General features: G+C 44.5%; 1 protein-coding gene across 1 annotated transcript in view; it reads right to left on the bottom strand.

Moving 5' to 3' along the window:
* Positions 1-14,807, bottom strand: part of cdh8 (cadherin 8) — a 158,029-nt gene extending 143,222 nt beyond the window's left edge. Inside the window, exons 1-2 of the mRNA XM_034079645.1 lie at positions 14,573-14,807; positions 12,224-12,724 (exon numbers count right to left, since the gene is read on the bottom strand). Coding sequence (XP_033935536.1) covers positions 12,224-12,481 — 258 coding nt within the window. The 5' untranslated portion in view covers positions 12,482-12,724; positions 14,573-14,807. The remainder of the gene's footprint in view (positions 1-12,223; positions 12,725-14,572) is intronic.
* Positions 14,808-15,767: the final 960 nt, after the last annotated feature.

Genomic DNA, 15,767 nt, shown 5'->3' with positions numbered 1-15,767 from the left:
ACAAAGAATGTGTTCACTTCATTTCCAATGACCACTCAGACAGTTCAATAGCTATGGGCTAATGGTTAGCTGTTGCTCAGTCCCAAGAGTCATTTGGACACAACACTAAGTGTTGAAGAGCTGCCAAAGTCTCAGCAGGTGTTCTTATATAATAATAATTAGCACTGATTTATCAGTGCTAATTATTAGCAATCTGGGCTAACACTTTCTAAATGCAAGTAAGTGGCTGTCACCTAGCTTGGTATACGCTTTGCGGAGTACAAACTTAAAGAGACAGTTCACCACAAAATCAACCTCTCACCAGTAGTACTCTTTATCAATCTAGTTTTGGTGTGATTTGCCAAATATTGGAAATATAGAAAGGTAGAAGTTTCTGCCTTCTTTCCAATATAAAGCTAATTGTTCCAACATAGCTTTGTAGATTGGACATTGAGTGGAATCCAAACTTCTTACCTGTATTACTTGTTATCAATCTGGATTGTTTTGAGGTTGATTAAAGTTGGAGATAAGTACCTTCTTTATTAGATAAATAAGTAGTTCCTAAACTCTGTGGATTATCTTGAGTAACAAGTTCAAGATTTCACGAGGGAGACATTGCTGTTGAGTTTTTTCAAATATATTTTCAGCACCTAAGCAGAGTTCTATCAAATTCCATTTTATTGGAAAGAAGGCAAAAGAACCCTTGGCAACTCAACCTGACAATTAGGGCAACACATACAAGGAAAATAACCGCCTGTAACTGTACTATGAGTCCTATTAACCCTCTGAGACCCACGGGGCCGTATACGATCCCAAATATCACGTTATGTTCAAAGCGTCATAACTTCTCAGCTGTTTGAGCCAGAGACATGCCGTGTTTTCCTAATAAACTACAAAAACGGCAATAAACAACTGTTAAACCCCAAGGTCCCCGCCGGCGGGTACTTTCTTTTTCACGACACTGTGTCTCTTAATATTTAAGAACCTATTAATGCGTTATACCAGATTGGAATAATCTCAGCTAACTGACGATACAAACCATTTTTACCAAAACATAAGTCTCATAAGAATCATCTAAATGACCCCTGAGCGAAAAATGCTAACGCACTTTGGCACAGAACTCAAGATAATAGATACCCTTATTACTTATCGTAGCTGCACATACAAGATATCCGATTAAAGCTGAGGTTCCACAGATTATTTAGGTATATATATCATCACTGAGGGATCCGAACTCGCGACAGGGGAAGCAAACACAGACATCACAACACGTACCTTTACGGAGCTTCTAGGGAGATCGTCTCACCGTAGCTGTCAATCTGATCAAAAGACTTGTTCAATGGCATTAAAACGAGAAAAAACGCGGCTGAATCGGTTAATCCATAGGTTAATAATGTTTCTGGGTAATACGTTTCTTTATTTATAACCCATAATTCCATTTGTATGTAAAAATCGGAGAGTAAAAGTTAGCTGCTAATGGTAGCCACCAGAGTTATCGCAGCTTCCGGTCTTGGCTATGCGGCAGTCTCGCACACACACATTACCAAATAAGGAGTATGTGGGAGTTCCCCTCGATTCCATTGGCTCTGACGGTTAGAAAGAGATGTCAATCAGCAAAATCGAACAAGGGGGCCAGAGATATGGAAAATCCACCCAAATGACCCCAGAAGTGGGTTTTGCTAAATCTCTCTAAAAAGGTCACATTTCACTTGTTTTGCATCAATCTTGATACAGGGTACTTATTATATGTTGTAGTTTGGATTCCTAAAGCGTTTAGTCTACCATCCCATCATTCAAGGGTGGTTTTCACTATAAGTAAAACAATTGTTTTGGACGGACACTATAACTTACATTTTTTTACTGTGTCTGAATTTACTTTAAAATAAAAACATCTATATTGATTCTGACACTTCTACATCCAACTCACAGGTGTATTCTTGCTTTGAGAAAAAATATTATTAATTTAACCATTTTAGAAGGGAAGATATGGTCATTTGTTCTGGGAATGTCATTTTCGAACCTGAGACCTGAACAACAGGCTCATGGCTTAACAAGTTTTTCATTGAGAGGCGTTTACTTATTTCGGTGAAACGAATCTGCGTAAAGTTTTAAAAGATGCGGATACTCATTTTAAAATGTATGTGGTAAGTTGCCAAAGTGCTTTGTTCTGAACGTTCATCAGTATTATAATCAAAAAGAGAAATATGAACGTTAGTTTTTACTGAAATGATCAAATAAAGTCAACATTTCACTGAGCTGTGTGGGGTTTGTTCAACTTTTAAAAGACGTTTGAATGGTGATGTACACAGTGATAGATGTTAAGGACTAACGTTTATAATAAATACATTTGTATTGATTTTAAGATATTTTCATAGTTCATACAATCATACGTATTGGGATCATTTGTATTAATGTGGACCGGAGGGAGAGGGTGACGAGCATAAGTTTCACTTTCCTTTTTTATCTCAATTCCAACTTTGGTCATGAAGAATATGTTTCTCTGTTGTCCACGTTCATAAAGCAGAGCAGCAGCATCAGAGCACGGTGCAGAGTCTCTAGATGAGTTTACAGTAGTCCCTCGTTCTTATTAAACATCCATGTTGTAGTCCGCTGTATAGAAAACTGTAGTTTCCATAGTTTCCCCACAGCAGCAGACGCACACAATGACGTCCGCTGGCGCATCATAAACACGTCGGATAGTGAAAGTGCAGTCGGATTCTCTAAAGTAACGCAGTCTCTTCTCCTAAGTCCTTTTGAATTCTCCTATCCACTATCCCTTAACCCCGTGACGTTTCACTCAGAGGTCAAGGAATAGGAGATAGGGTTAGAATTTAGTAGCTGATTTTTGGATTATCCGACGGCAACCTAAGAGTCACGTTTCTGAATGGGACACTGGATGCAGTCACAGCCAATCGGAGTCTGATTCAGAGGGTTGCCTGTCAGTTCCGTTGTTATGTGTACTGAAACGAGAGCCGGTATAATTGCACGTGCGAAAACAAAATACAATTTGGAATACGTTCTTTTAGTGTTTTGAAAGTAAACTGAGGTATGGCAAGGAAGTTTACTACAGCTGAGGCTTTGGAGCAGATTTTTCAAGGTGATGAAAATTCAGACGAATCTGCTCAGCATGCCATGTGTGATTGTGGACAGGATATATATCATGTGTACTCTTCAAAATTGGCAGGACAAAAAATGTCAATTCCTGGCAAAAGAACGCCCATGGACACTGCCCAAAAGAATGGGCATAACTAATGAACAGAATAAGTTAGAATCTTCTAATCAGTTCTGATACAATGATAATAAATGTGTGCAATTTTCTGTATTGAATGTTTCTTTCAATGTTATGGTTAGCAGTTCTTTTTAATGAAATAAGTTAAAAATTCAAGCTCCGTTTTTGGTTTATTTTTTATTTATAGCCAAATATCCCCTATTATAGTGTATATAAGTCTCTAATATGAGTGACAGATATCATTAGCTGAGGTTGTGCTGATTTTATGGGATGTGTAAAACTTGATTATACTGTAAATAAAGGACAATTTATGAGGCAAAAACAGAAATGTCCTATGTGAGGGTTTAAAAAAAAGGGAAAGGGAGTAGAAAAACAAGTATTGTCTGAACATTGGAAGGTAATGTGATATTCTTCATAAAGTTAACAGTTCCTCTCTCAAATATCAGTCGACTGCTGCGGTGGGAGCTTGGGGCTTAGGCACTCCTTCCACAAATATGTACAAAAATGACTTCCTCCTCTCGTCAAAGACAAAAAGGCAACACAGGTGCAGTATCACAGTATCGTCATCAAAGCTTCTTTCCTTAGGAAAAAAGTCCAAATCCAGCTCAGTTCAACTTTAAGTTGTGTTTGGATGTAAATCTTCGTAACAAAACCTCCCTTAAGTTTAACCTTGTCTGACGTCAGTGCCGAGTCATAAGCAATTGACCCACGCGGCCCGACCACATTCAAACACTTTGATAACTTAACTAAATGTTCACACTCCTCCTCACATTAGAGCAGAACAGCTCTTTTATCAAACTCATCTGCGATGATGTTACACTAATTGGATGTTCTATTATTCATAATAGCAGAAGTTTTTCTTGGAACTCTGCCTTTCATTAAAACACAATGGAGAAGACCGTGTGTTAGCAAAGATTTGTTAATATTTCATCAGACGGTGCATGTCCGATCCACGAGCACAACAACACGCGGCCGCGGCTAGGATAGAGGCAATTAGCCAGACTTCGATAACAGCCGGCCTCTACTCCCCGAAAAGCTTGTCACATGTTTCTGGCATCCGCTATTCGTCGTCCCCCAACACCTCATTTGGTTGCCATCGAAGCGACGTAACGTGCCGTGTCCATTTTGGTGCACGCGGCGGCTGGCAGACAAAGCACTCACACCAGGATACTTTGAGAACAATTTTAACATCCAGCACGTCTAGGCTCCTGATTCCCATTAAGCATTCATGATTCATCTGGATTTATATTATAACGTTTTGAATTTGTCATGCATACCCCCCACCTTCTCCTCTACCTCCCACCCTCTTTTTTCTGATGTGACAGAAAAAAAGAAGAAGAATTAATCAAACATGGGTGGAAAAGGGAACAAAAGTGTCACACACACACACACACACACACACACACACACACACACACACACACACACACACACACACACACACACACACACACAGAAGCGTGTGTTTCCATCATCGCCACCTGCGTGTTACATCCAGAGGATCTTCTCCTTGAAGTCGGTTCATTTATAAGGCTCGGGCTAGATGTATCACATGCACCTTGGAGACGCAAACACAAGGCACAGGCTTTATTAGAGGGATACAGGTGTCTTCACAGGCAGACTGAAAGTAGGGTTGGAGGGGAAAAGAAAAGTCTATAAAGGTGTGGGTGCCCTTTTACATCTCCTGTTCTCCTCCCGTGGCTTTTTATTTCAGCTCTCTTTTTTTTGTTCTTTCTGCAGAAGGGATCATTAAACCGAAATAATTCATTTGTGAGAAAGGTCAAAGCCACAGTCTGTTGGCACCCAGATACCAGCGTCAGGAGTGGATGCGTCAAGGGAGGGAGAAGAGAGCAAATGACGAAACCATTGATTTCTCCCGTGTGTGTGTTTTTATTGTCAACTCAATGATTGAGGTGAGCAACCTTCCGCCTTCCGCTCCATGCCGACGATAATCATCATCTTTAATACCTGTTATAGGTGAAGACACCCCTCAAGTAAATGTCACATCCACTGTTTACCGTGCTTGTTGTTATTATGTGGAGGGAAAAGTAAAGAGATGTTGGAGGACTGGCGTTTTTCAAGTGCCAGAAATAGGCACTCACTACCCCCCCGCTTGGATCCAAAACTCCCTCCCCATTGTCTCTCCAGCCCACGTGTGCTCCGAGCTAACCGTGAAGCCAAATGCACATCCAGCTGCACAATAACAACATCCATTCTTAACCAGATTACTCCGGCAGTCCCAGTTTGGCGGATGGGACTTGCATGGGAGCAGAGGCACGGGGATAAGCTTCCTGCAGCCGCCTGCAGCATTTCACATATACGCTGGGCTCTATCCATAGGAGAGGAGGAAGCCTCCTGGGGAGCGCAGCCAAACATGGAGCTCTGAGAGAGCACACTGGCACACGGAGCAGGAATCTCTGAGCTGCTGCTGCTGCTGCTGCTGTGCCCACGACTTCCATGTTAGACGCACGGGCCAATTAGAAGGTTTTAGATAATCATAATCTTTTGATTTGAATAATCTGATTTGAATAATTGTAACCTCATTTGCAGCCGCTGATGCTCGGGCCAGTGTTTTGACTGGATTCATAAGTAAGCAGGATGTCCGACGCCTCGCACCTCGAAACGCGATTATACAAGGGTTGGTGTTTTGTCTGACTTATCAACAATCATTTACATGCCAGCTCAAGACATAAAAGGCCAAGTGGCTTAAGCCTGGTCAATTGCAAATGCATCTCTTGATGCTTTTTGACATGAATAATCCAAATAAAGTATCAACAAATCCCGCCCTTTTTTTGGGAAACTAATTTAGCCCGAGTGGTGCACGGGCCAAGCGTTTGAGGTGAGCTGCTTTAATTCCTATAAATTAGTTAGAGCAAAGTTCAAGGCAGAGCGCCAGATGATTTAGCCTGCTAAGCGCTCCGCCTCCGCACAGGCCAAAGAGTGTGAGGGAGGCAGGAGGAGATGAGAGTAGCAGTTAAAAAAGGGTGGGGAGTAGGGGAGTATTAATGAGAGGCGGGGGCTTTTTTCAGGAGTTTCGCCATACGAGTTTGACACCGTTGACTGACAAACACCAGCATGGGATTGAGATAATCGCGGCGGCGCAGTCCAAGGTGAAACCATAAAGGGGCCATTTACTCTGAATTAGCTCGGGTGTAGGAGCTCAGGAAAGTGGCCCCCGCCCGAGCCTCTCACTGTACGACATGGATTTAATCACGCTGAGCCACAGATGTGAGTGATAGCAGCAAGCTTGTTATTTTGCTCGGGGACTCTGAAGCCGTGCGAATGGATGTGCTTTCCTGTTAAATTATAATTGCAGCTGATGCATGTACACAAGAGAGCTTCCAGGGATCGCGGACGAGACGCGTCATGTGCCTCCTTGCGATACACTGAACTGCAACATGATTTCAGCTCCCTCGTGGTCATACGCGGGGAGGAAAATACAGTGTGTGGTTTAATGCAGAGCGGTGACTAGGTACATGTGAGAGGAGAGACGGCACGTTGTGTTTATATGTGTGTGTGTGTGTGTTCGGAAAATAGACATGGAAACGGAATTATATTTCGAAAAAAAGATCTGCCGATTTGAAAATAGCAATAACATTTAAGATACAAGCAGTGGCTTTCAAAGCAATATCGCCAGCGAGCACAAGGTCACTGGTCAATTGGAAACACAAACAGAATTCACAGCCATTTTTGATCAAAACACACAGAGAGCAGATTAGGGAGAAATCTTTCAAAGAAGATGACACCAGTGAGTGTTTGCAAAGATACACCAGCTATAAAGCTTCACGGACACGCTGTATTTACCGTCTAAATATACTCCATCTGAGCCTGTCCGCTCATCTCATTTCAGTCCACAGCACTGCCGTCTGGACTACTGTACGACACATACATACACTGCTTCTTAATGGGAACCAGGCGACAACACAGAGACATAGAAAACCTGTCAAGCTCTTGGAGGGCAGCACTAATGTGATCCCACAGCTCTATCGGAGCCACCGCCGGGCCCTGTGTTTTATTACAGACTGGGAGGGTTTGGAAAGGAAGAGGGAGACTGTGACCATGGCCCATTGATATAATGGCCCTGCCGGCACCACCAGTGATATACTGTACAGGTGAGCCTCGGGGAAAGAGAGGAGCGCGGTGACAGAGCAGGGAGAGGAGGTGGAGGCAGAGAACAGAGGGATGTAAGCATGTTTTTTTTCTTTCTAAATTACACAAGAGGAGGGGATGGAGATCTAAGGGCTGGGAGACAGAGGAGCTGCTGCTCGAATGCAGCTCAATACGGATCTTTGTGGTGCCGCCTGAAGAGAGATTACAGAGCTGCATCTCCACGAGCTGCTGTGGGTGTGAGAAACCAAAATGAAGTCCAACAAGCATACAGACGGGATTTTCCATTCCCCGGTTTATTGACAGCTTTCTGATTCACCTCCTCTCACTGCGTCTAATTTGGGATGTATTTGACAATGTATTATAACCGAGCCAATGCTTATAATGTATGTGTCATAATGGCTATCAATCACTGGCACTAATTCGGGTACTATTCTCGGTAACTCCCACTCTGCATCAATCAATCAAAGGCACAGCGAGATGTCCGCTTCTTAGAAAGGGGTTAATGCAAATGAAGGTTGAATTAGCGTTGCTCAAAGGCCACGTTGACATTACTCCGTGAAGAAGGGGGTCAACAATTTATTCTCATATACGGACGCTTTGTCAGGACCCATTTACGCAATGCTGTAAAGCCCTGTATAGCCCTACGAGAGGAAATATGACGCTCCACTTCGGTCCTGGGAACACATGGTTAACGTTGTGAAATCAAACAAAATGACTTGGTTAGAGTTATGCAACAAACTCCTTGGCTAGGTTTGGAAAAAATCATGCTTTTGAATTGTTGCGTAACGTACCCTAAACGAGGTTGGTATCTCAATGGTCACACACTCCATGCTCCTGGGCGCTCTTGTTCTGTTTTCATTCGACCCACCCTGACCTCCACCTTCAGACTGTGGTATACTCTAAGGCACCTTACTTCCACCTTTGCTCCCAACATAATAACTAAGGCTGCGAGAGGTGTGTGATGTATTGTATCTGTAATGGTGATCAACCATGTGAAAAAGGTTTTCGCAGGCCACTTCTAACCCATGTCTATGATTCGTATAACCACTGATAACATCAGCAGGGGGAAACACACCTCAAGAACTGGGATCGACATGTGGTCTGTAAACCAGTAAAAGTCTGTCCTGTGGAAGGCAGAGAACCTGAGAGTATGCTGCAGTCAAGACTCAATCCCACCCCAGCTTTGCCTTGCTGCCTCGCATTGCCAAAGCCGAACACATGGACAGATTCGAACAACGTCATCTTGCCACACCTCATCGGCCCCGGAGGCGAGCTTACTTGAGCTCAAGAGTCAGTCTCTCTATAATCACCCGGTTACAGAGAAACAGAGAGGGGAGAGAGGTGGAGGTGGAGGTGGGGGGGACAGAGACAGAACGAGGCAATCCAGCCGAGCAGAAGTAGCTTGCTTCAGTATTTATAGACTGATATCCCACATCGTGTACCAGCAGTCCAAAGTGCAGAGGGTAACAAAGCAAAAAAAACGTTCGGGGCAAAAAAAAGAAACTTCCCAGATACAAAATGATTTACTGAGGTGCCAAAAAAGAGCAACACATTTCAGAAAATACATGCATACATATTAAGGGCACCTGTTTTCTCAAGAAGTAACCAATGAATCCAAGCTTTGGTTTCTTATCAGTTTCACCCGAGTGGATTACAGCATCTCAGGAAAGTCCGTACGAGAAAAGAGTCTTCCATTGTAGAGGTATACAAAGCATACATCACTTAAACTGCAGACTATCCCTTCTGCTTGAAGCCAACACACCCTGCGGACCTCCATTACTGCACCTATCTAAAAGTACTTTGGCCCATCTTGTTGGGATTCCTGTCAAACAGCTTGTTTGGAAGACTGACGCTTGTATTTCTCTCTCAGCACACACAAAGACTTGGGAACATATCCGTTCTCTTTGCTGAATCAATAATCAAAGCCTTGTTTCCGCTCTGTTTCACTGTTAGTCCTTGAAATCTTGCAGTGCAAGCCTGAATTGATGAATATTAATGGTTGATTATCATTTATCTTTGTGCGAAAAATAACACATACAATCCCGCGGTGGACAAAAGCGTTGGACAATGGGATGAGGGATCAGTCAATTTACCAGATCTGCGCAACAATTCGTCAGAGCGGGACGCATCGTTATCAATCCTCACATACCATATGCTTAATGATTGTCGGGTAAATAAGGGAGTCTAGAAAAGTTACGTCTGAGGCTGTTAGATATTCAAGCCATCAATCTGCCACGCATTACAAAGGGACGAATTCTGACGTGTCTTTGATGTAAACACAGCAATTTGTTCCGTGTTTGTCTGTTTGTTCTGAGGCGATGTTTGCTTTGAATGGCCTGGTGTAAATGAGCTGCTTCTTTGTGTGTCTGGGTCATTGACATATCTTTGATTGAAGAGGCCGAATGGTGGGAACACATGGCATTCGGGTTTGTCTAGGCCTCATACCAAAACAAAGCAAGGTCTTCAACAACCTTAAACACTTAGGGACTCTCATTTACTTTAAAAACCAGGCTACACTTTTCCATTATGGCTGTGGAATGGTAAAGCAAGAGCTGCTTTACCTTAAAGTGCCCTCTGTTGCCTTCCAATAGCCTACATGAGGGTCTCTACCTGTTGAAGAGCTATCTCCCACTCGTCGCCAACAACGTGCGAGCGCGTGTCCCCAAGCCCCCCCGTGTGAGTAATATATTCACGCCTATCTACCTTCACACTCCATTTGCCCGTTTCTATTCTTAATGACGCGTTATTTCTGAAGCGTCCCCGGCTCGTGATGAGTAATCCTTCAAATCCCTTCCAACACCGTGTTCCTTTTTAAAGCCACATCCGAACAACAAGCTTTCACAGCTGTCTCTCCTGCTTCACTTTAACAGGTAGCGCATGTCTGCTCCGCGGGACTGACGGGGGCTGACGGGGGCTGACGAAAACACGGCGTTCGGTGAATCACAATGTCAGGAAAACGGCGCGCTGGAGAAGAACAGCGAAAGGGAAGGGTGCTGTCACGCCTTGTGGCCGTCCTTCTCACTCTTCCACACGTCCGCCTCATCTAAACCCTCCTCCCTCGACTTCCCTGCGTTTATGCTAATAGCCTCCGCCGAGAGAAAGAACACAGAGAATGACACGCGGTTAAAAATCGATGGCACAATTCCTCTCTGTCCCTCTCACAAGCACCGTCTCTCACTCTGGCGTCGGTGTAGTTGAGGGGAGCCTAGTCACAGGCAGTAGATTGGGGATGCTTCGTATAATTACACCTCAGAGCACACTGGGTAATAAAAAACTATGAGGTGGAAATAGTCTAGGCCTGGCCTGCTCTTCCTTGATAATAGCACAGGCAAAGCAGGAAACTACAAAATACACGGCGCTGCGTGACCCGTTTGAATCACACCTCCCACCCATTTGATTCATTTTGTAATCAAGCGTGAGAAACAGAGAAAAGGGAGAGATTTATAAACCAATACCGTGCCATCTTTGGTTCAACACGGGACTTATCTCAGCTCTGCCAGGCATAGTCATGAGCACTTAACCTTGCAGTGAACGCAACCCATCATCATCATCATCATCATCATCATCATCACCTCGCAAAAGGCAAGTTCTTCTTCATCCTGAGCTCCCCCCCCCCCCTTTTTACCCGCGCCCAATCCTTGAATGTCCTTCAACAGGAAGATGCTTATGCCGAACCTATCCATATTGTCAAGTTTGTTGCAAAGCATTGAGAGAGGCCTTGAGTGAAAGCATCCCTCATGACGGGGGAAGTTGATTTTGCGCCACCAATCCCCTGCAGCGTTTCACACTCACGCAGCACGGTGTTCAAACTGTGGGTGAGCTTGGAATTATGAATCACAACTCGGTCTGTGATGATTGTAGGTATTACATGCCGTCTTTGTGGCCGTGTTTTAAGACTTCTGCAGTTATAATGTCTGATGTTTGGTCACCGCGGCCCCTGATGAGTGTTTGTGTGTTCCAGCATTTTGATGAGCAGCCATTGTGGAATCCAGCAGAGGCTGCCTAATTGACTCGCTTGAAAAACTGAATGCATCACTTAACAGCATTTTTGTGTTCGTATGGTAGTTGGAAAACACAGGTGCAAATCCCACATGGTGGCAACTGTTTAATTGATGCAGCCATATGACAATGCCAGGGATAGGAACATAAATAAACAAGAGGAAATTAAAAGTGATTTCTTTTTCTCAGCTGTTTTGCTTCATGGGGGGGACGCTGTCTATTTCAATGGCAAAGTGTCGTAAACAAAAATTACCAAATATCAGGCGCCACGACACTGTTTGTGAAAGCTATTACTGAACGAGATCAAATATCCTTCGTGGCCTGCTTTCGCGTTCCATGCCAAAGTGGCTGGGTGATATTGTGGGGGGGGTGAGCGTGACTGCCAGGCTGACTCTCCCCAGGTGAGTCCCAGCAATGAGCTGTGAACAAGCTGCTTTGGCCGGGCTTTCCCCCCCCCCCTCACCCCCTGAAACCAGCCGGACACTTCCACACAGGCCAGGGAGCAGGTGGCCCTTAGCCGCAGGATTAGCCCGCAGTGTTATTCATTACGAAAACCGACTAAATACGTTTTTCTTATGCTATGTCAAAGTCAAAGAGTGGGTGAAAAATGGTAGATTGAAATAAAAAAATGTGTGTGGAAAATAGTACCAAAGTAACATTAAAATCTGTTCCACGTCCAACACAGCGAATGAGAACCATTATTTAATGAGTTTAATTATTTCCAAAAGCATTCCATCCCTCTCTCTTGTCCCCGTATCTCTGCTTCCCCTTGACAACCCAAAACCCTCCCACTGCCCATGGGAAGAAGAAGACGGAGAAATAAACGGAGGGAGCATTCAAATGGCCGAATTAATGTTTCCACACGATAAGAAAGCTTAATATAACGCTGACAATCACAGCACTCACCCTGCCAACCAGAATTGGATCGGGTCCAGAAAATTCCTCCAGCACAAACATTTGATTCCAAACCCATCCTCTCTTGGCGCGGCTCAGTAATCTTTGTCCTTCGCCAGGGCCGCTCACCACCGCTGCGGACCCACCCGTTTGTGTACTTTTCGACGGGCCTATGATCGGAGTCATAGACACGCAGGGAACGCAAGTAATCCACACTAGCAGCAAGGACATCCACAGATCCACCAGCATCTCTTCTGACCGCCGTGGCATCCTGTCTCCCGTGTGTCTTGGTTTGTTTGTCTGTCTATTTGTCTCTCTTTGGCTCCTGTCGTCAGATCAACAGCTCCTTCTTAGATAATGAGAAAAGGTTACTTGTGTCCTCTTTGAACTGCAGAGCCTACATTCATGGTGCGGTAAAGGTCACTTGCATGGCTTGGCATGCCTCCATAGCAGTTGGTGAGGGGGTGAGGAGCTCTGCGCAGCATCCATTTGGCGTTATTCCGAGGGGGAGACCTGTAAAAGGAAGCAGTTGTCCGTTAGTTGTCTTAAAGTGTTGAGGAGTTGTCTGAAGAAGGTGGGGGGAGAAAAAAGGGAGGCAGGGATAAAGAGCGTGTAGGCCAATAAACATTTGAACTAATCAGAGGAGACAGGCGGAATGAGAAGGGAAGGGAAAACAGTTTCGGAGGCAAGGAAAATAAACGGGTTTTTTAGACAATTCTCATTTTGGGACAAGAAGGCAAGATGTCACTTCATCAATGCGAACGATCTTGCCGCAGCATTCATGGCACTTTATCCCAGTCGTGTTTCCATATAAGGCCGCTACAATTGCACCACAAATGGGGATGTCTGTACTCCGAGGCTATTCAGCCCACAACATCAGATTGCGTTGCTTTAATCTGTTGTTCTGGGGATTATCCCGGAAAGATGTTGAGCAATTACATGTTCCCCTTTATGATGAATGTCTTCACAATACATTTTCTGTGTAGAAATTATTGTCATCGTTCTGCAATCAAATTCTTGCACGCAAGATTTTTTTAAGCCTCAGATTGATGGAGTGGCAGCAGGTGAGCGCTACAATGTCAACAGCGCTGCAGGTATCATCCAGATGAGATACATGTGAAGGCATTCAGGGACGGTGTTTCAACATTGATGTATTATAACACTCAAACTACCTCTTTCCCTCATAGGCATGAAATGTAACTTTTATTTAACACAAAATTAAACACATCCGAGTGACTCTGATGAGAAATATATGTAAATTCTGCCCTTTAATCAAGAACTGTTTTAGCTTTAATATCCATTTTACAACCTCAGTGGCTTCACACTGATATGCATTGATCCCAAACATGCAAAACCTAGAGGACGAAAATAAAAAGGCACAGACACAAAGGTTTGTCTTTGAGCTGTCCTCAGACTCATCTGATGCAGGTGGACATGCTATCACAGCCCGGTTCATTCCGGTAACTTTTGCCACACACTGCATGTCACTGTGCTCATATTGCGTGTGTGGCTCCAGGAGAGCAATTCCAAGGACAATAACGCATTCCACCTGAAGCCAACTGCAATATCATGAAGTGAGGAGGGACCCCGTGACATTCTACAACTATAACCCGTAGACTGGGGCAGATTTTGTTGAATATATTTAAGGAAAAAACGCAAAAACCATTTGAACATGAGAATCAAAACCTGAAAAAATACAGATATACATTTTACCAATTAAACATAAATATCTTACGTGAAAATAAGATTGTTCCTGTTATTTTAGAGCATTTTAAGTCATTTTGGATCGTGACTAAGCAGCCTGTTTCAGCACCAAGAGGGTAGGACAGTTCCCCGGCAGAAAACAGCCGGTCCAGACGGCTCAGCCGCACACCGAGCACCGGCAGCGGCGGAGCTGTAAGGTAGTCCATACACATGCATGAGCTATTCGTTTTCCATTATAATGTCAAATAAAACCAATAAATAACCCAATAAGTTTCAACTTCATGCCTTTAACAGCCTCTAAAGTCTGCATCACGTACCCACATTACCTTAATTCCCTGTCTCTCTGAAGTTTTACCATTTCAGGATACGTTGTTTCCAATAAGCCCGTGTCAGTGCATCAAATGTGGCACGAGAGCGCGCAAGCAGTCCGGTTTACGGGAATAAAGCATGCATAAGCAGCATTTAAGCGAGACCAATCGCGACATTGGAGAGTGAAATGTGAATAAATAAAGCAGCCTAAGTTGCAGACCTTTTGGGAGACTTGCTGCGTGGCTCCGTGCCGGGGAAAAAAAGCACTGAAACCCCGCTATGGAGAAAGAGAAGAAGTCCATCCACTAAACACCATCAGTAATACCTGTTAGGTTTACGGTGACTTACCAAAGAGACTTGCATCCGCTGCTGCTGCTGCTGCTGCTGCTGCTGCATCATTTCACGATGTTTCTCTCGTTACGCAAAAACTAAAAGTCCCAATTCGTTTCATTCAAAGGCGTTTGATGGGAAAGCGAGGGAAAAAACGGAAGAGGCAAGAGGCATAGATATCCTTCCCGCAGTTTGTCAACGCGTAGAGTGACAGACAGGCAGTGTGGGGCTTGTAGTTAAGAGCTCCGACAGGCTTGCGAGCCGACTGGAAAAGTGAGGAGGGTGCTGGAGGAGAGATGCACGGGGGCGAAGAGAGCCTCCCCTGCACGGCGCTCATTGGGTTGATGAGGAGCCGGGTCAACAGGCGCACACATGGACGCATGCCGCTCTGCCCATGGCACGGACGCGCAAAGGTTATCGTCTCAAATTGCCGGGTGCACCGTAGCTGTAGACATTACATAGGTGTGTGCAGGTAAAAACCCTCATTACTGCATGTTCCCCCACTCTATAATTGTATTTGAGATGACCCTCGCCTCTCTCGGTTATCGGTGGACGCCAGGTAATTAGTCAAACGAAACCGAAGCTCATTTACTCTGTCATTCGATGGCAGCAAACAGATGGACATTGTGCCCAGTTGGCACAATAGAAAGTAACTATCCTCTTGAAGGCAATGTATTGAATTCCCTGGCCCTTTAAAGTGACAGTTTATTTGTATTCTCGACATGATGGAAACACGTAAACCCACATTATTGAAAGACAAGTAGCAGAGGAAGTGTTCCAGGTCTTATTAAAACCGTTTGTGAAAAGGTCATGGTTGCATAGCTGTGTTTGAGTGTGAGTGACAGCAGAAGGGGGCCCATGCTGCTGTCCACAGAGAGGGCCCTCTAGTGTTTGTCCGGATACTTGGCAGCCTTGGGGGGAGGGGGGGAGCAGCCTTCATTAGTGAAGAAGAAGAAGGAGAGGATGGCCAGTGTATTGTGTGACACAGGTTGATGTTGTCCCCTGGGCTATGACACTCGTTTGATGAAACAACCCACGGAGTATTAAACCTCGGCATGCTGATATCTCCCCGTTCCCAACTCAACTCAACCTGAAGTGTGCGCATGCATATTCAGGGAGTCAAAGCACAACATGTTATTGTTCCCCCTTAACATAACAGCCTCTTAGGCTCACGCAGTGGAGGCCTTTTGACCCGAGTGCCATAGATCCCAAT

This window comes from Pseudochaenichthys georgianus, chromosome 3, assembly GCF_902827115.2.
Source record: "Pseudochaenichthys georgianus chromosome 3, fPseGeo1.2, whole genome shotgun sequence".
In the NCBI taxonomy this organism is placed as follows: Eukaryota; Metazoa; Chordata; class Actinopteri; order Perciformes; family Channichthyidae; genus Pseudochaenichthys; species Pseudochaenichthys georgianus.
This window is presented reverse-complemented; position numbering and strand designations above follow the sequence as displayed.